This window comes from Ips typographus, linkage group LG5 (assembly GCF_016097725.1).
Source record: "Ips typographus isolate SLU linkage group LG5, UJ_Ityp_2.0, whole genome shotgun sequence".
NCBI classification, from domain to species: Eukaryota; Metazoa; Arthropoda; class Insecta; order Coleoptera; family Curculionidae; genus Ips; species Ips typographus.
Window position 1 is genome coordinate 9,634,812 of NC_138426.1, and position 21,190 is coordinate 9,656,001.

At 34.0% G+C, this 21,190-nt stretch overlaps 2 protein-coding genes across 4 annotated transcripts in view; both read left to right on the forward strand.

Moving 5' to 3' along the window:
- The window catches only part of Ptp36E (protein tyrosine phosphatase 36E), a 32,101-nt gene extending 29,149 nt beyond the window's left edge, over positions 1-2,952 (forward strand). For all 3 annotated transcript variants that reach the window (XM_081979790.1, XM_081979788.1, XM_081979789.1), the window contains exons 12-16: positions 1,712-1,843; positions 1,904-2,032; positions 2,088-2,275; positions 2,328-2,463; positions 2,517-2,952. In XM_081979790.1, the coding sequence (XP_081835916.1) occupies positions 1,712-1,843; positions 1,904-2,032; positions 2,088-2,275; positions 2,328-2,463; positions 2,517-2,609 (678 nt within the window). In that variant the 3' untranslated portion in view covers positions 2,610-2,952. The remainder of the gene's footprint in view (positions 1-1,711; positions 1,844-1,903; positions 2,033-2,087; positions 2,276-2,327; positions 2,464-2,516) is intronic.
- A 2,367-nt stretch (positions 2,953-5,319) lies between these two features.
- Positions 5,320-20,309, forward strand: spz6 (Spaetzle domain-containing protein 6). The gene is made up of 6 exons (XM_081980794.1): positions 5,320-5,582; positions 14,983-15,251; positions 15,415-15,531; positions 19,036-19,425; positions 19,477-19,654; positions 19,868-20,309. Exons 1-6 carry the CDS (start codon positions 5,556-5,558, stop codon positions 20,081-20,083), a joined length of 1,197 nt encoding a protein of 398 aa, XP_081836920.1. The 5' UTR covers positions 5,320-5,555; the 3' UTR covers positions 20,084-20,309.
- Positions 20,310-21,190: the final 881 nt, after the last annotated feature.

A 21,190-nucleotide genomic window follows, 5' to 3' on the forward strand; every position in this document is an offset into this window, starting at 1 on the left:
ACAGCACCCCTTATGGAAAGCACATCAAAATCATTTTACAGGTCTATGGCTGTGATTCTGAGAGTTTTGACGTGTGATTGTTAGTTTGACAGATTACTTGAACTGTCGTTACACTGACAAATGTCAAAATACAGGCCCCAGGGCCATGAATCTATTAAAAACAACTTAAAAAGCAGCAAGCAAACCTTATGGAAAGTACCTCAAAATCCTTTTACAGGTTTATGGCTGTGATTCTGACAGTTTTGACGTGTGACTGTTAGTTTGACAGATTATTTGAATTGTCTTTACACTGACAAATGTCAAAACGCAGGCTGCAACACTATGAAATTATTAAAAATAACGTGAAAAACAGCACCCCTTATGGAAAGTACATCAAAATTATTTTACAGGCTTATGGCTGTGATTCTAACAGTTTTGACGTGTGACTATTAGTTTGACAGATTACTTGAACTGTCGTTACACTGACAAATGTCAAAATACAGACCCCAAGGCCATGAATCTATTAAAAACAACTTAAAAAACAGCAAACCTTATGGAAAGTACCTCAAAATCATTTTACAGGTTTATGGCCGTGATTCTGACAGTTTTGACGTGTGACTGTTAGTAGTTTGAGAGATCACTTGAACTGTCATTACACTTACACTGTCTGCAAAACCATGAAACTATTAAAAACAACATGAAAACCAACAAACCTTATGGAAAGTACTTCAAAACTATTTTGCTGGTCTATGGTTGTAATTTCGCCAGTTTTGACGTGGGACTGTCAGATTGACAGATCACTTGAACTGTCTTTACACTGACAAATGTCAAAATCCAGCTTGCAAGACTATGAAACTATAAAAAATTTGAAACCCTACAAATATTATGGAAAGTATATTGAAACTATTTTATTTGTCTGTATGGTTGTAATTTTGACGTGTGACTGTTAGTTTGACAGGTCAGTTGAACTGTCATTACAATGACAAATGTCAAAATCCAGTTTGCAAGACTATGAAACTATAAAAAATTTGAAACCCTACAAATATTATGGAAAGTATATTGAAACTATTTTATTTGTCTGTATGGTTGTAATTTTGACGTGTGACTGTTAGTTTGACAGGTCAGTTGAACTGTCATTACAATGACAAATGTCAAAATCCAGTTTGCAAGACTATGAAACTATAAAAAATTTGAAACCCTACAAATATTATGGAAAGTATATTGAAACTATTTTATTTGTCTGTATGGTTGTAATTTTGACGTGTGACTGTTAGTTTGACAGGTCAGTTGAACTGTCATTACAATGACAAATGTCAAAATCCAAGAGACAAGATCATGTAACTATAAAAAATTGTTGAAACTCCACAAATATTATGGAAATATATTGAAACCTTAAAAGCAGTTTTAGACCTTAGAGAGATAGAGAAAAATTATTTTTACTAAAAATTATTTTTAATTCTGAAATACTCAGAGCCATGGAAGATGGTGTTTTCGATCAGCAGCAAGCCAAAGATGTGTTATTAGCCTGAAATATTTTTCAATGAAGCCTAAAATTGCTGAATTTTGCAAAGACTTAAAATTCGAGTATAAATATCATTTCTTAAAAAACTGCTGTAAACGAGAGTCAATCTGAACGTATTTTGTAATTGTTTTTGACTGATCTCCTGGCTTGAGTAATTAAACTATAATTCTAGTAATTAATTCCTTAATTAACAACAATGATTTAATTTAGGGCTACACAAAACCTCGAGAGTACATAGTTACAGAATGGCCTCTAAAATCCACTTTAGGAGAATTCTGGTCGCTCGTTTACGACTATGAATGTTCAGCTGTGGTGGTTTTATGCGTCCCTCCGCACAATTCGGTAAGTCCTTATTACACCCCTGTCCATCCTTTAATAAACTATTATCATCAATTATTCCAGCAACAATTTCCTTCGTTTTGGCCTGAAGGGCGAACCCCTAAAAAGTACGGACCTGTGTTCACAATCGATCACGTGTCGCACAATCACTACTCCAAAATCAAGACCTGGGTGTTTAGAATGAATAAGAAGGTTTGTAATTTACACTCTTAACAGTTCAATCATCAATAAAACAATGAAAATCTAGGTGATATCCTTGACAGAATTAATGGCAGGAGTAAAAGCTCCCCCGAGGACCGTACAATTGTTTCAGCTGATGTGCTGGCCAATGGGCCATAAAGTGCCTACTTCCACCAATTCCCTAGTGGAGTTAATGAATATGGTGGAGAAATGGAGACAGAGAACTGACTACGGACCTGTTTGCATTGTTTCTCCGTATGTTTGTGTTTGTTTTTCAGTATAAAAGTGCTTATCAAACCTTTTACAGGGATGGTAGAAGTAGGTGTGGAATTTATTGTGCGGCAAACGCCTGCATTGAGCAAGTTATTCAACATGGAGAAGTCGATATTTTTCAGGCTGTTCGTACTGTTAGAAGGCACAGACCACAACTAATTGAAAATATCGTAAGTGAAATCATTGTCAAAAGTTTGTTTCACCATCAACTATTTCTTTCTAGACGGAGTATAAATACTGTTATGACGTTGTCCTCCATTACGTCCTCCACTATCTTCAAAAAGACATGCAAGAACTAAAAGGACCCAGAAAATAAAGTTTTCATTTCCAAAAAAACGCACTAAAACTCTGGTTCTTCCGAAGAAGCTTTTTGAAGAAAACACCTAGAAATTAGCTCCCGGCACATTCTTCTTCCTTTCAAAAAGTCCCAAACTGCGGACAGTCCAAATAACGAATTCACTTCGAGGCCAAACTAAACTGTGAAATTTTCTATAATTTTTTTAACCGATCTAATTATAGACAAAAATAATCTCTATTTTGTGCCACCTGTTGGATGTATTAGGCTTAGACTTCTATATGTATATTTGTATTATTCTGTTTTTGCTGTTATAAAATATATTATATTTATGTAAAGTTAAATATATATTACGTATACAATGTTTCAGGTTTTTATTACTTTTGGGGATATCACTGTCCATAACAACACTAATATTGCCAGTTTCTGAATCATGAGACAATTTCTAACAATATTAAATAGTTTTTGACAATACCAGATAGTTTATAACAGTGCCAGATGGTATCTAACAATTTCAGATACTTTCTGGCATTGAAAACCAGACAAAGTTACAAGACAGTTTCGGGCAATTGTCAGATATTTCCTGGAATTGAAAAATAGTTTCTAACAATGTTGGATAGTTTCTAGCAATGTCAGTTTCTGGCATTTGTCTGATACTTTTCTGGTGTTGAAAATATTTGCAAACAATGCCAGACAGTTTTTGGCAATTGTCAGATATTTCCTGGAATTGAAAGATAGTTGTTAACAATGTTAGATAGTTTCTGGCAATGTCAGTTAATTTCTGGCATTTGTCTGATACTTTCTGGAATTGAAAATAGTTTCAAACATTTCCAGACAATTTCTTGCATTTGTCTGATACTTTCTGGAATTGAAAATAGTTTCAAACATTGTCAGACAATTTCTTGCATTTGTCTGATACTTTCTGGAATTGAAAATAGTTTCAAATAATGCCAGACAGTTTTTGGCAATTATCAGATATTTCCTGGAACTGAAAGATAGTTGTTAACAATGTTAGATAGTTTCTGGCAATGTCAGTTAATTTCTGGCATTTGTCTGATACTTTCTGGAATTGAAAATAGTTTCAAATAATGCCAGACAGTTTTTGGCAATTATCAGATATTTCCTGGAACTGAAAGATAGTTGTTAACAATGTTAGATAGTTTCTGGCAATGTCAGTTAATTTCTGGCATTTGTCTGATACTTTCTGGAATTGAAAATAGTTTCAAACATTGCCAGACAATTTCTTGCATTTGTCTGATACTTTCTGGAATTGAAAATAGTTTCAAATAATGCCAGACAGTTTTTGGCAATTGTCAGATATTTCCTGCAATAAGAGATAGTTTCTAACAATGTTAGATAGTTTCTGGCAATGTCAGTTAGTTTCTGGAATTTGTCTGATACTTTCTGGAATTGAAAATAGTTTCAAACATTGCCAGACAATTTCCTGCATTTGTCTGATACTTTCTGGAATTGAAAATAGTTTCAAATAATGCCAGACAATTTCTTGCATTTGTCTGATACTTTCTGGAATTGAAAATAGTTTCAAATAATGCCAGACAGTTTTTGGCAATTGTCAGATATTTCCTGCAATAAGAGATAGTTTCTAACAATGTTAGATAGTTTCTGGCAATGTCAGTTAGTTTCTGGAATTTGTCTGATACTTTCTGGAATTGAAAATAGTTTCAAACATTGTCAGACAATTTCTTGCATTTGTCTGATACTTTCTGGCATTAAAAATAGTTTCAAACATTGCCAGACAATTTCTTGCATTTGTCTGATACTTTCTGGAATTGAAAATAGTTTCAAATAATGCCAGACAGTTTTTGGCAATTGTCAAATATTTCCTGCTATGAGAGATAGTTTCTAACAATGTTAGATAGTTTCTGGCAATGTCAGTTAGTTTCTGGAATTTGTCTGATACTTTCTGGGATTGAAAATAGTTTCAAACAATGCCAGACAGTTTCTGGCAATTGTCAGATACACTCTGGCATTGAATGATACAGTTTCTAACAATGTCAGATACGTTTTGGTAATAGTCAGGTATTTTCTGGCAATACCAGATAATTGCCAACAATGTCAGATAGTTTCTGGCAATATCACTTAGTTTCTGGCATTTTTCAAACACTTTCTGGCATTGAAAATAGTTTCGAACAATGCCAAAGTTTCTGGCAGTTGTCAGAAATTTCCTGGCTTTAAAAGATAGTTTCTATAAGACTGTGTGATAGTTTTTGGCAATACCCGATAGTTTCTATCAGTGCCAGATCATTTCTAACAACGTCAGATAGTTTCTAGCAATACCAGTTAGTTTCTGGAAATTATGAGATAGTTTATTAACAATGTCAGATAATTTCTCGTAATTTTGAGATAATGTCTGGCATTTAAAGATAGTTTCTAACACTGTCGGATAGTTTCTGGCATTGAAAATAGTTTTAAACAATGTCAGATAGTTGCTCGAAAATTTCAGAAATTTCAGGTGATTAGGAACTTCCAATTGTCCTGGAACTACCCAGACGCTAAGTCACTTACTCTATGGGATCTTCGATCCCATTAAAATCAAAATGGAAGAAGTGGATAGTTAGACCTATAATCATATAAATAAGTATCAATATTATAGAAACGTTTTTCGATTATTCTATAACCTGCACAAGAACCCAGACCTACATTTCGGATATAATATTGTCTCAATCAGTATTTTCTTCTATTTTGGTTAACCCACAGTCGAATGAAGACATGTACGCGACCAGATGAAGCTATGCGGATCCCGTTAATCTAGAATGTATACAGCGGAATACACGATACTCGGCCAGTTCTTCATAGAACTTAATCACGGTTGTGTCGGGTTCGAAGATTTTTAAACCGGTAGATTTTCGGTTTTTGCAAAATTAGAATCAGTGGCAAAACCAAGATTGAATTCGTATTGAAGCATACGGTGTTCAACCATTAAGTGTGTACAATTTGAAGAGAACGATGTTAATTAAGTGGACACAACTAGCGGTAAGTTTGAGAGTCTTTTAAGTAAACTAGGACGAGAAAATGCGACCTAATATTGTAACCAGTCAATTATCGTAGACGTTTTTTAAATTATAATTATACAATTCTGTTAATAATTGAACTGTAAAATAAATTTGATGTTGACATACTTATTATAGATTTACATAGTAACTGAACCATCCAGGTCATGAGCTGACGTGTTGTTGTGACTCAATTTATAAAAGAATAACTAAAATCTTAGGTCGTTGACATTTTGTCCAGTGCAAAAATTAAGAGTATGTCAAATTAAGTAATTTATGCCTTTCAAAGGAACAAGGAAGAAGGAAATGAATTGATTAGTTTTTCCTACGCTAACTGACCCAGATCAGAAGAATGAAACACAGAAAGGCTTTTTATGTCGTGCGACATTACTCAAAGCAATTATTGTTGATTGTACAATTATTGAGTTAGGGTGACTGAAAATTGGTTCATTAAAATTCTGGCAAATTGTTTTGTTTTCTCGCAAATGTCAGTCATCAAAAGTATAACAAGACTTAGAAGGAGCTAAAGAGTATACCTGGCAACATGTTTCAATGTTTTGGATAACATCAACCTGTGAGAGCGCACTGCCAACATTGGAACACCCTGTATATAACGTAATATCGATAATATTTGAGTCAAACTTTTTAGTGCGTTTGCTCTACATTATTATTATTTCAAAAAGCATAAATCTTTTACATAAGTAACTTAAGACTGTCTTAAGAAAATAAAATTATAAAAATTGTGGTGTTTTATTTAAAAAAATTGACTTTTTGCACTCCTCTTCTCAAATTTCACATAAAACAGAGTAAATATCGAATACAGGAGGCAGTTTGTGGTGAACCACCCTGTGTACAGCATTGCAGACCGTCATGGAGGTATAAAACACAGTCAAGTTGAAGTTTAACGTTATTCTGCTCTTTCAAACAAGTTTTAGAATTTTATCGCTCTATGAAAGGGATTTTGACAGTTGACACTGTCTACTGATATGTAAAATAAACAACAATTACACAAAACAATCAAAACGACACTCATGAAAGTGTAAAATACAGTCAAATTAGTTTTCTAAGTGATTCTGTTCTCCAAGCATGTTTAATAATTTTACAGCTTCATGGGAGGGATTTTAACAGTTGACACTGTAATGGTAGCATACTGATATCCCAAATAAACCACAGTTCTGCACAAAACAATCAAAACTACACTCATGAAAGTATAAAACACTTTTGTAAGTTATTCTGCTCTTCCAAGCAGCTTTTACAGCTTTATGGTAGAGTTTTTGACAGTTGACGTTTCAATGATAGACTAGATTACACTTCTACTTAATTTGTAGTTTTTTTCACTTTATTTGGTAGATTTTTGGAAATTGATGGTTTTAGTTTTTTTTTAGATATTGTTAGGTTTGATCCCAATTCTGTGTAGAATTTTTGGTGTTACTAAATTTCTGTATATACCTTGAAATACTAAAAGCTTGTTGACAGCGCCGGATTTAGGGGGGTGCTGGTAGTGCTGAAAGCACTAAAAGTTAGTTTAAAAAAAATCAATTTGGTGCACTCTACCACTTTTTGCTTTGTAACTCGTTAGCGAGGCCCTTACGGGGAAAACTGCTTAATACAATCTTGTAGAAAATGAAATTTCCTACAACTTTCCTTATTTACTCTTTTTTGTAACTCCTTAAATAACGGAACTACGCTCACTCGAAATGGAGTTTAAAAAAAGTAACCGTTTTGAATGTCAAAATAATATTTGTAGGGTCACGTGACCGTTTTACAGTCTACACTGACATTTTAAAAGTCACTTGACTTTTTACAATGAAAATGGTCACGTGACATATTGTCAATTATCAAATTTATTTTTCCGTAATCCGGAAGATCACGTGACCGTTTCTAAGTAAACTGATGGTTTTTAAAGTCACGTGACTATTTTCAACCATCAAACTTAGTTTTAAAGATCACGTGAAACTGTTTTCACGTCAAAAGGAAATCTGATGCTCACTTGACGGTTTTAAATGTCAAAATATTATTTGAAGAGTTACGTGACTGTTTTTAAAATACAAATAATCACGTGACTATTTTCAATCATCAATTTTAGTTTAAAAAGTCACCTCCTCAATATGAAAGTCATAATGATTTCACGTGACAGTTTTAAATGCCAAAATGTTATTTGGATTGTCACGTGACCGTTTTTCGTTTTTATAGTCACACAAAACGTTTTCAACCATCAAAATAATTTTTAAATATCACGTGATTTTCTTTATAACCTCAATGCGGAATCCACGTGACAGTTTTTTAGTTTTAAACTGATGCATTAAATCACGTGTCTATTTTTAAGGTTAAAAATGTTATCTTAACGTCACGTGACAATTTTTTACGTTTAGACTAATATTTTTAAAATCGCGTGAATCTTTTAAATCTAAAACTGAAATTCATAATGTCACGTGACTGTTTTTCAGCTTAGAGTGATATGTTTAAACACACGTGACTCTTTTACAGTGAAAATGGTCACGTGACGATTTTCAACCATCAAATTTATTTCTAAAAGTCTAGTGACGCTTTTTTAACGTTAAAACGGAATCCTAAAGGTCACGTGACCGTTTTTCAGCTTAAACTGATATTTTTCAGGGTCACGTGACTCTTTTTACAGTAAAAATAGTCGCGTGACAAATTTTCATATTTCAATTTATTTTTAAAGGTCACGTTACTCTTTTAATGCATAATGATCGGTTGACCGACATATTCAAAGTCACCCTAGGCTAAGTTTTGTTTTGACTGTGACGTTTTGCATCTAACCTGTCACAGTCAAAACTTAAATACGTCGGTATTAGTTATTAATGTTTTTGTGTCATAGCTTCTAATCAAAATGAGATATTGCATGTTCTTGTCTGAACTTTTTGAGATCTATCATTTGGTAAGACTTTTAATATTGATACCTGTCATATTTTCCAATATCGAACAGATATAGATCTCAAAAAGATAGGAACATGCAAGCCGTTTTACTCTATCTCATTCTGGTTAGGTTAGGTTATTATTTAGTTATTTATTTTATTTTTTTTCAGTTCTAGAAATTTTTTGAAGCTTTCAACTTGCTTTAGAAGCATACGGAAGATTTTAGACTGTTTTGAAAACATTTTTTTTTATTTGGAAGGTTTTTAGACTGTTTAAAGAGTATATTGAAGGTTCTAGAATGCTTTACAGGTATTTGGAAACTCTTAGACAATTTTAGAATTTTTTGGATGCTTCTAGACTGTTTTAATATCTTTTGGGAGCTTCTAGACTAGTTGAAAAGCATTTGGAATCATTTAGACTGTTCCGAAAGCTTTTGGAAACTTGTAGACTGTTTTGGAAAGCATTTTGGAGTTCCCGTAGTGTTTTAAAACATTTTAAAACTACTTGAGGAGCATTTGGAAGCTTTTTGGACAGTTTAAAGAGCATATTGAAGGTTCTGGAGTGCTTTAGACGTATTTGGAAACTCTTAGACAAATTTGGAATTTTTTGGAAGCTTCTAGACTGTTTTGATATCTTCCGGGAGTTTCTAGACTAGTTGAATTTGGAATCGTTTAGACTGTTCTAAAAGCTTTTGGAAGCCTCTCCTGTTTTGAAAGACTTCCAACTGCTTTCGAAGCATTTTGGAGATCTGTACTGTTTTGAAATCTTTTTAGACTACTTTAGGAGCATAGAAGGTTCTGGACTTCTTTTAAGACATTTGAAACTTTGTAGACGGTTCTACAAAACTTTTGGAAGCTTTTAAACTGCTCTAGAAGCATACGAAAGTTTTTAGACTGCCTTGAATTTTTTTGGGAGCTTCTAGACTAGTTGAAGACTGTTTGGAAGCTTTTATAGTGTTCTAACAGCTTTTGGAAGCTTCTAGACTATTTTGGAAGGCTTTCGTCTACTTGAGAAGCATTTTGGAGTTACTGTAGTGTTTTAACACCTTCTTTAGAGGCATTTGGAAGGTGTTTGGACAGTTTAAAGAGCCTCGAAGGTTCTGGACTGCTTTTAAGGCATTTGAAACCTTGTAGACGGTTCTAGAAACTTTTGGAAGCTGTTAAACTAATCTAAAATCATACGGAAGCTTTTAGACTGTCTTGAAATCTTTTGAGAGCTTCTAGATAAATTGAAAAGCATTTGGAAGCTAATAGGCTGCTTTGTAAGCTTTTGCAAGATCTCAATCTTTCAATATAGCAAAAGTCATTATTACTACGTTACAGAACCAATAAGATTACGTCAAAACTTCTGCGTTATTTTGTTTTTAAATTTATTTAAAAAAAAACTTGAAAAGCCTGTTTTGTCAAAACCTATTTAAATCATACAAAAATAGCATTAAATAAAACTAAAATAAGCACAAAAAGAAAAAAAAAGCATGCAAAAATGACGTGTTTTTGCATAAATCGTTCACATTAGATGTCAAAGGTTGGTTGTTTTTATTATTTACAAAAAGCTAATTGTCTAGAAATCCGGAGTCAGAATACATGAAAAACATTTGACATCGTTAGGAGTATACAAAAATATAATAATATACAGGGAGTTCCATTTCAAATAAAAATATTTTAATTGGATTGTGCATGCTGACTTTACTACATAACCAAACTTAAAAAATTTACCTATCGGTAGTTTTTTATCGTGGGACACCCTGTATATTAGCCTTTAAATGCAGAATATTTAATGAAAAAGCTTTGATATTAGCTTAGGTTCATATTAGTAAGTTTCAAATGTATAATGATGGTTCAATGATACTGAGAAATTGTAATTTTTGTGAAAAAGAGTGTTGTTTATAGCAATAAAGGTCCAGTGCTTCAAAATAACATTTGTTAGATATTTTTGGTTCGTTTTGTAATAGTTTCACAAATACCAACACAAATTGAAGTTAAAAAAAAACAATCATACCATTAATATATTTCAGCATGAAAAATAAAATTACCGAGTAATCCTTTGAGAAATTCGAGAAGGAATCTCATCACTGTCCTAAATACCAACCAAATCGGCTTCCACAAATCCGTTTACAAAACGAAATTTTATTACGTTATGGACGGATACGACAAAATACTGTTATGAAAAAATATTATCGATCATGTCATACGAAGGTAGGTTACATATATGGAAGCCAAATTCCAGTGGTTTTACCGTTATTAAGGTCGATGGATGTTTATGTAAAATTTAGCACATCGACATACTGCTAATGTGGTTACGGGTTCAAATCTCAGCAGTTTGCTTACAAAATTTGTCATTTTTTAGTTTCATAAAATACACAGAAAGATTAAAAATGGGCATTATTCATACTCAGAACGCGTACATAGGTTCTTGTTTCAAATTACTTTGGTACGACCTTGTTAAGTTCCTACTGTGTTAAAATTAGTTAAGCAGGTTTGTTTCATTGGCTTTTAAGCTAGTTTTGGGAATTTGATGATTTTGGAAAATAGTTTATATCATGTGTGTGCATATCTCCTATAGTTTTATACTACCTGTAGATGATGTGGGTTATTTGTAGTACAAACCCATCTTTTACTGTATTTATAAGAAGGACAAATAATGATTTTTTATGTGATGATTAAAACTAAACGTGCAGTGTTTGACATTATTTTACCTTTTTGCTTAAAATTACCTCAATTGTTAAACTAGAAAAAATCCTATAATTAATTATTATTAAATTATAATTATAATAAGATTGGTTGTATAAATTATTTAAAAATTACACTAATTAGAAAGCCTTATTTTCACACTTTTCTTAAATTGTTGCAAACAGCAAATTTTGTAATAGCATCTGAAATTTCTTCCATATACTACTAATTGAAGAGTATGAAACAATGATAATTATGCACATATTATTTAATACAATTTACGGTAAAGAAAAAACGAATTTAACAGTACATTTTCTTGATTAAATTAATCCAAACTAAATGGTTCGTAATAATATTGTAATAACTTAAAAAAAGTTTAGATTAGTTATAAGAAATCATTTTTAGTCTGGAATGTTCAATGTCTTCTCTAGAGTACATAAAAATATAAATTTTACCTACGACAGTCAGTTATGCACAGATTTCCCTCGTAATATAATACATATCCATACGTAATGACTCACTTTATGCACAGTGGTAAAAAACGTGCAGTTTGAAACAGTCGACCATAAACCAATAACTGACCTAATCCTGGAGGATATAGCTTTCCTTTTCTGTTTTCGCTTTATCAGAGTATATTAGATGGAGACTGATAATGTTCATTATTCATACGGTTTTCAATAAATACCAATTCGTCTAGACATCAAGTAGTGTTACTGAAAGAACTACTAAAACTAATAAATGAACTAAAGTTGATTCAGAGACAGACAGAGAAATAGAGAAATATTGTTAATTGCATGTTGTAGACAAAGACAGAAAACCAATTTTGACAGTTCTGACGTTAAGAAACACTTTTATACTTTTCTTAAGTCACGTGACAACTGTCATAACTGTCAAAACCTGTTCAACAGTGACCTGAAACTATAAAATTAGAAATAGTTGCTTATGTAAGGAATCACACTGTAAGTTGTGTTAAAAGCTTCATGGAGCCAAATTTGACAGTTGGGACGTTGAGCACACTTTAATACGTTGCTTGCGTCACGTGACAGGTGTCATAATTGTCAAAATCCACTCACCAGTGACCTGAAAGTATAAAATGCCAAATAAATGTGTTCATTTGAGGAAGTGCATTGAAAGTTGTGTTTACAGCTCCATTGAGTCAAATTTGACAGTTCTGACATTAAGAAATATTTTTATACTATTCTTACGTCACGTGACAGCTGTCGTGACTGTCGGAACACGTTCATCAGTGTCCTGAAATTATAAAATTACAAACAGTTGCTTATGTGAGGAATTACACTGTAAGTTGGGTTAAAAGCTTCATGGAGTCAAATATGACAGTTGGGACGTTAAGGGACACTTTAATCCGTTGCTTGCGTCACGTGACAGATGTCATAATTGTCAAAACCCACTTACTAGTGACCTGAAATTATAAAATGCCAAATGAATGTGTTTATTTGAGGAATTGCATTGAAAGTTGTGTTTACAGCTCCATTGAGTCAAATTTGACAGTTCTGACATTAAGAAATATTTGTGTACTTTTCTTACGTCACGTGACAGCTGTCGTGACTGTCGAAACACGTTCACCAGTAATCTGAAATTATAAAATTACAAATAGTTGCTTATGTGAGAAATTACACTGTAAGTTGGGTTAAAAGCTTCATGGAGCCAAATTTGACAGTTGGGACATTAAGGGACAATTTACTAGGTTGCTTGCATCACGTGATAGATGTCATAATTGTCAAAACCCACTCACCAGTGACTTCAAAGTATAAAATGCCAAATAAATGTGTTTCTTTGAGGGATTGCACTGTAAGTTGTGTTTACAGCTCCATTGAGTCAAATTTGACATTTCTGACATTAAGAAATACTTTTATACTTTTTTTACGTCACGTGACAACTGTCATAACTGTCGAAACCTGTTCAACAGTGACCTGAAACTGTAAAACTACAAACAGTTGCTTTTGTGAGGATTACACTGAAAGTTGTGTTTAATAAGGCTCCATGAAGCCAAATTTGACAGTTAAGGGACACCAATACGTTGTTTGCATCACGTGACAGATGTCATAATTGTCAAAACCCACTCACCAGGGACCTGAAAATATAAGATGCCAAATAAATGTGTTTCTTTGAGGAATTGCATTGAAAGTGATGTTTACAGCTCCATTGAATCAAATTTGACAGTTCTGAGATTAAGAAATAGGTTCATACATTTCTTACGTCACGTGACAGCTGAAACCTGTTCAACAGTGACCTGAAACTATAAAATTACAAACAGTTGCTTAGTTGAGGATTACACTGAAAGTTGTGTTAAAAGCTTCATGGAGCCAAATTTGACAGTTGGGACATTAAGGAACACTTTACTACGTTGCTTGCATCACGTGACAGATGTCATAATTGTCAAAACCCACTCACCAGTGACCTCAAAGTATAAAATGCCAGGTAGGTGTGTCTCTTTAATGAATTGCACTGGAAGTAGTGTTTAAAGTCCCATGAAGCCATATTTGACAGTTGGGATGATAAATGGAAACATTTTTATACTTTTTTTACGTCACGTGACAGCTGTCATGACTGTCAAAACCTGTTCACCAGTGACCTAAAATTATAAAATTAAGTTGTTATAAAAGAAAGTTGTGTTTAAAGCTCCGTGGAGATAAATTTGTGAAGAAAATTATTTTGGACCATCTCTAGTACGTCACACGTGTTCTAAGGCGCTTTACGCACATATGGAATTATTGGAATTACACACTGGTAGCTACGAGGCTTCGTGCGTAAACTCTTTTTATCTGCTACTAGCTGATCCATTACATAGCTTCCTTTGAGTTACGTAATGAGGGATTATACAGTCACTAGTGCGATAAAGCATTTTAAGAGTACAATAAAACAATCATTATCGCACTAGTGACTGTAAAAATTGATAATTTCTGTGTTAATCATAGATAAAATATTAGAATAAAATTAATAGACTCGTGTAATCTACGATCATGTAATCTCTTCCTCGTCGCAATGCATGCTTCCCACTCGTGACTATAAAAATGCTCATACCACACTAGTAATGTAAATAACTATTACAGCACTAGTTACGTAATATACTATTTTCAAAACTTTCTGTTTTAAGGGCGCTATCACAAACTCACCAAATTACATTAATACCATGATTAGGTAATGATAAATTGAATGAAACGTGCGGTTTAAAACCATTTACCGAGACGAGATATATTTAGGGAAACCGACTCAGAGCGTGTAACCAATTTTTTCATTACAAGGATATCGTTTTTATTGTGCCGGCAATTTGGACCAGAATCAGAGCGTACCAAGCAGTTTACGTAAGCCTTTTTGTCTATTAATCTACCATATTATTACTACAGTATGGTCGATTTGAAGGAGTCTGCAGGTGACCCCATGAATGTGTAATTAATTCAATTTACATAATCGGCAACGATACAACACCTACTCTCTGCCATTGACCGCTAAAAACGGGGCTCTCTGAGCAAGGCCGGAAAAATGTAGGTTATCGATGGTAAAAACTGGTGGCCTGAGACAAGGAACGAATTCGTGATGACCGTTCTTATGGTTGAACAGAGGATGTGGGTCAAACCACCTCATAAATATGATAACTAACTAATACGTAACTGTTAGACCACGAATTAATCCCTACATAGACGGAACAGGTGGAATTGTTTCCGTTGAACAAAAACTGACTTCTTAATCGTTTTAGAACTAAAAGCCTTGAACGAACTAATTAAAAATCAAATGGAGTTACCCAACGCCTTAGGTTGACTTTCCGGGTTCAATTCCCTTCAAAACTAACTTAAACCAAACAAATTTTACTTGCAGATAATCAGCCTTTGTCTGCTGAAATATTCAACAACAGAAGAGATAAACGACGGTGGTCCTCCGGAAGGTTACTACGCATTCGTTGAAGCACCAAATGCTGAACCTCCTCAAGTACGTCCTCCTCCATACAGTTTTGTATCTATAGACTGTAAAGAAGACCTGAATAGGTCCCCTCACGCCTCCCTGTTCAATTTGTGCGGGGATTTAAACAAGGGAACTATTCCTAGGAACCCTATGAGACAAAATGTCCTAGGATCGCCTTATCCTTTGTAAGTATTACCAAGATTATTAATACTCAATTATACAAGCCTGTTTTCACTCTATTATTGAGGGAAATTTGTCTTCAATGAGGCTCTAGATGTAATTTTTCCTATTTATTAATCAATCAAGGGATCCCTGCTATTTTCTAAAGTCAAAATTTCTATTTTCCAGTGAACTTATACGAAATATGACGTTAAAGTATCTGAGCCGTACGTTGCCCATCTTGAAAGCGGATGAAACCTTACCAAAAGTCGCCCAACTGCAAGACGATGTAATTTCGCAAAATTCGTAAGTATACACAGGGTGATTCACTGCGATTGTATATTATAAGTATTTAGAAAACTCTCACAAAAACACCAAATAGAACACCCTGTATGTAATACCAATTTTCGTTTACTTGAAACCCCAGAATGCAGTTCCAGAAAGGTTCTTCATTCAGTTGGGTTAGATGACTCAAATATTGAATTAAATTGTATACCAACTAACTTAATAAATCTGTACGCAATTAAATCGATGAACTTCCTTCCTGTAATTTCTTATTATCATAAATTACCTCCACTAATCGGTTAATTAACGTGTAATGAACACAGTTATTCACCAGAGTAGTGCAAACCAATGGCAAAAGATTATTTAGCAACATCTAGTTAAATATGCAGGTAAATTACCGCCAGGTCATATACAGGGTGTTTCAGGTTTTAATACGCAAACTTAAACCAAGCCTAGAAATAACTATAGTTAGGCTCTAAGGAGTTAGTGAGAAAATCGCCCAAAAAACGTACTTGGAATGAGTTAATGACAGTTTGAAGCACATTTTCGGAATCCTAATTAAATTTCCTATTAAATGACGTAAAGAAACACTAAAACAACTAATACAGTCAGTTAGAAAAGTTGGGAATGCAAAAACACTGTTTAAAGGACAGCATTTGCAGTGACAGTTTTAAGCACATTCCTAAAATCCTCATAAAATTTCCTATTGGATAACCTCAAAACACAAAATAATTCAGTACAGTCAGGGAGAAAAGAGCTGTTAAAATTTGTACTGCAAAACACTTGGGTTAAAAAACAGTCAGGGGCAAAATCGCCCAAAAAGCGCATTTTCAGTGAGTTAATCACAGTTTTCAGGTCATTTTTGAAATCCTCATTAAATTTACTATTAGGTAACCTAAAAAACATTAAAGAATTCAGTACAGTCGAGGAGAAAAGCGTTGTTAAAATTGGAACTCCAAAAACACAGTTTTAAAGACAGTCGGTGACAAAATCGCCTATAAAACCCACTCGTAGTGAGTTAATCACAGTTTTAAGGTAATTTTTGAAATCCTCATTAAATTTACTACTAGGTAACCTAAAAAACATTAAAGAATTCCGTACAGTCAAGGAGAAAAGCGTTATTAAAGTAGGAGCTTCAAAAACACAGTTTTAAAGACAGTCGGTGACAAAATCGCCCACAAAACCCTCTCGCAGTCAGTTAATCACAGTTTTTAGGTCATTTTTGAAATCCTCATTAAATTTACTATTAGGTAACCTAAAAAACATTAAAGAATTCAGTACAGTCAAGGAGAAAAGCGTTGTTAAATTTGGAACTGCAAAAATCACAGTTTTAAAGACAGTCGGTGACAAAATCGCCCACAAAACTCTCTCGCAGTGAGTTAATCACAGTTTTAAGGTCATTTTTGAAATCCTTATTAAATTTACTATTAGGTAACCTAAAAAACATTAAAAAATTCAGTACAATCAAGGAGAAAAGCGTTGTTAAAGTAGGAACTTCAAAAACACAGTTTTTAAAGACAGTCGGTGACAAAATCGCCCACAAAACCCTCTCGCAGTGAGTTAATCACAGTTTTAAGGTCATTTTTGAAATCCTCATTAAATTTACTATTAGGTAACCTGAAAAACATTAAAGAATTTAGTACAGTCAAGGAGAAAATCGTTGTTAAATTTGGAACTGCAAAAAACAGTTTTAAAGACAGTCGGTGACAAAATCGCCCACAAAACCGTCTCGCAATGAGTTAATCACAGTTTTAAGGTCATTTTTGAAATCCTCATTAAATTTACTATTAGGTAACCTAAAAAACATTAAAGAATTCAGTACAGTCAAGGAGAAAAGCGTTGTTAAAATAGGAACTTCAAAAACACAGTTTTAAAGACAGTCAGTGACAAAATCGCCCACAAAACCCTCTCGCAGTGAGTTAATCACAGTTTTAAGGTCATTTTTGAAATCCTCATTAAATTTACTATTAGGTAACCTGAAAAACATTAAAGAATTTAGTACAGTCAAGGAGAAAATCGTTGTTAAATTTGGAACTGCAAAAAACAGTTTTAAAGACAGTCGGTGACAAAATCGCCCACAAAACCGTCTCGCAATGAGTTAATCACAGTTTTAAGGTCATTTTTGAAATCCTCATTAAATTTACTATTAGGTAACCTAAAAAACATTAAAGAATTCAGTACAGTCAAGGAGAAAAGCGTTGTTAAAATAGGAACTTCAAAAACACAGTTTTAAAGACAGTCAGTGACAAAATCGCCCACAAAACCCTCTCGCAGTGAGTTAATCACAGTTTTAAGGTCATTTTTGAAATCCTTATTAAATTTACTATTAGGTAACGTAAAAAACATTAAAGAATTCAGTACAGTCGAGGAGAAAAGCGTTGTTAAAATAGGAACTTCAAAAACACAGTTTTAAAGACAGTCCCTGACAAAATCGCCCACAAAACCCTCTCACAGTGAGTTAACCACAGTTTTAAGGTCATTTTTGAAATCCTCATTAAATTTACTATTAGGTAACATAAAAAACATTAAAGAATTTAGTACAGTCAAGGAGAAAAGCGTTGTTAAAGTAGGAACTTCAAAAACACAGTTTTAAAGACAGTCGGTGACAAAATCGCCCACAAAACCCTCTCGCAGTCAGTTAATCACAGTTTTAAGGTCATTTTTGAAATCCTCATTAAATTTACTATTAGGTAACCTAAAAAACATTAAAAGATTCAGTACAGTCAAGGAGAAAATCGTTGTTAAAGTAGGAACTTCAAAAACACAGTTTTTAAAGACAGTCGGTGACAAAATCGCCCACAAAACCCTCTCGCAGTGAGTTAATCACAGTTTTAAGGTCATTTTTGAAATCCTCATTAAATTTACTATTAGGTAACCTAAAAAACATTAAAAAATTCAGTACAGTCAAGGAGAAAAGCGTTGTTAAAGTAGGAACTTCAAAAACACAGTTTTAAAGACCGTCAGGGACCAAATCACCCACAAAACCCTCTCGCAGTGAGTTAATTACAGTTTTAAGGTCATTTTTTAAATCCTCATTAAATTTACTATTAGGTAACCTAAAAAACATTAAAGAATTCCGTACAGTCAAGGAGAAAAGCGTTGTTAAAATAGGAACTTCAAAAACCCAGTTTTAAAGACAGTCGTTGACAAAATCCCCCACAAAACCCTTTCGCAGTGAGTTAATCACAGTTTTAAGGTCATTTTTGAAATCCTCATTAAATTTACTATTAGGTAACCTAAAAAACATAAAAGAATTCAGTACAGTCGAGGAGAAAAGCGTTGTTAAAATAGGAACTTCAAAAACACAGTTTTAAAGAGAGTCGGTGACAAAATCGCCCACAAAACCCTCTCGCAGTGAGTTAATCACAGTTTTAAGGTCATTTTTGAAATCCTCATGAAATTTACTATTGAGTGACCTAAAAAAAATATAATAGCATATTCATTTGTAAAGATGGACATTAACTCATACCAGTGTGAAAAACACAACTTTCCACACATTGTACTAAATAAAATAAACAATTCCAGCATCAATCCTTACGAAGTCAACGACAGAAAAGACAGAGTGAAACGGTCTGCAAAATCAACCAACGCAACCATAACAAAACCGTCAAATTCCACATCAGAAGCAACCGAAAGACAATCTAGAAAATTCTGCGATCAAGGTGGAATCTTCTGCACACTGTACAACGTCATTAATGGAGAGAGCAGCTCCCCTGAAGTCACTTCAGCTCAACACCTCCCAATCGAACGTAGAGACGAAGGAGTACCACAAAAGTATGAAGGACCTCCTACACCTTGTCCGGCCAAAATCGAATACGCAACCCCTGTTTTTGCCAAAAATTACCAGGGAACCTGGAGGTATGTGGTGCAAATCCCCTACGAAGGGTATTTCACTCAAACTGTGGAAGTTACTAGGTAAGTTGTTTTTTCTGGTAGAGAAAATTATAACGCAAACATGATGTTTAGGTGTTTGCAAGCACGCTGTCACTATTTGGATGGAGGATGTTTATCCTCTCCAAGGTGGTCCAGCTTATTGGTAGCTGAAATTTATTACCCGGACACCATACTTAGTAGCAGCGACACTGTAAATCCTCAGCGCAGCCCTGTGGTAGGGTCACAACCACCTTCAGTACAGGATTTCCAGGTATGTCACTATAAAAGTTGTAGTACAGTACGTGGAAAAGCTTTGAAAGTTCAATCAAATCAACGTTGTCAAAGCCAAAAGTCTGGATTCAGTCATTTTGGCAACGTCGAAAAACTCAAGGGCTCTTAATTTAGCTTGAATTCTCCTAAAATTCTTTAAATTTTATCCAAAAAATTTGAGAGAATTTTCCATCTCTACAACTCTTTCTTCTAGAACTACCAGCAGTATCTACAGAAACGCGCAGGAATTCAACCGGAGCTACCGACGACGCCCAAGCCGGCGCATTGCGACGGCGTCGACGCACTTGGTTGCTTCAAAGTCCGATTATACTACGACTGGTTCCTGATTCCCGGTTCCTGCAAATGCTGGAGACCTGACTACTTCAACAAATACGTGAGAAGAAAATCGCCAGCCACCACAGACGTTTAAACGCCCTTTAAGACTGACTATCGCTATAGTAATTCATTTTTCAGTAATTCTTTTTTTAGGACGCTGCATAAAACGTGTTTTTAATTTTCACTAGTAGTGGATTTCAATTAAAAAAGTGTGATATACCTTTTACAAGAAAGTTGTGAAATGAGAATCAAAAACAAACAGTGCAGCGTCCTGACTTTTTAATGTAAATTTATTTTAGTAATATATGTTTTTTATTTACCATGTTGTAAATATATTATGACTAAAAATGTTTGGATATCCAACACACCAAAAACACCGTACTACAAAAAATTTCTGATTTAAAACCAAAACAAGACAATTTGCCATTTGATTGATTCATCTGCAGTCAATTAAGAAGCATTACAGACAGTGTTATTTACCTCCTCGCCTTTCTGCTCTCCTGATATGTTCAATTTTTAAGTAAAAATTGGGGTTTTTAGCACAAACATAAATTTAGGAGGAGAGGAATTAGTATCCTTGATAATTTGACGAATGAAGAAAGTATCAGGAGTAACTGAAATGTACCTTTTTACTGCTCTTCTGATAATATGCCAGGTTTTCTGTAAAAATTGGATGTTTTATCAAGGACACAGAAGTAGCAGAAGGTCAATTTAGTTTTCTTGTCAATGCTTCAAGTATTAGGAATAACTAAAATTTACCTCCTCGCATTCCTGCTCTCCTGATATGTTCAAGTTTTCAGTAAAAATTGGGGTTTTTAGCAGAAACATAAATTTAGGAGGAGAGGAATTAGTATCCTTGATAATTTGACGAATGAAGAAAGTATCAGGAGTAACTGAAATGTACCTCTTTGTACTCGTATTTCTGCTCTTCTGATAATATGCCTAATTTTCTGTAAAAATTGGATTTTTCATCAAGGACACAGAAGTAGCAGAAGGTCAATTTAGTTTTCTTGGCGGTAAGTATAGCGGCCGCCATGCATCAGGATATTCCACTCCTGGGGGAAAAGGTGGTCGCACCTGACGTAAAACATAGGTTCGAAAGGAAGTTTAAGGTAGAAATCCCAGCCAGGGAAAGTTGGGATAGTAGGTCAGTGTCTTCTGGAGAAGGGGTGCAAAGCTGGTACACCGACGGCTCAAAGTC

Bases quoted from the DNA above. Each gene is read 5' to 3' on its own strand.
- spz6 (XM_081980794.1), top strand. From the start codon at position 5,556: ATGTTAATTAAGTGGACACAACTAGCG. The intron at 19,426-19,476 runs GTAAGTTGTTTT...CATGATGTTTAG, and splicing joins CAAACTGTGGAAGTTACTAG to GTGTTTGCAAGCACGCTGTC. The intron at 19,655-19,867 runs GTATGTCACTAT...TCTTTCTTCTAG, and splicing joins CTTCAGTACAGGATTTCCAG to AACTACCAGCAGTATCTACA.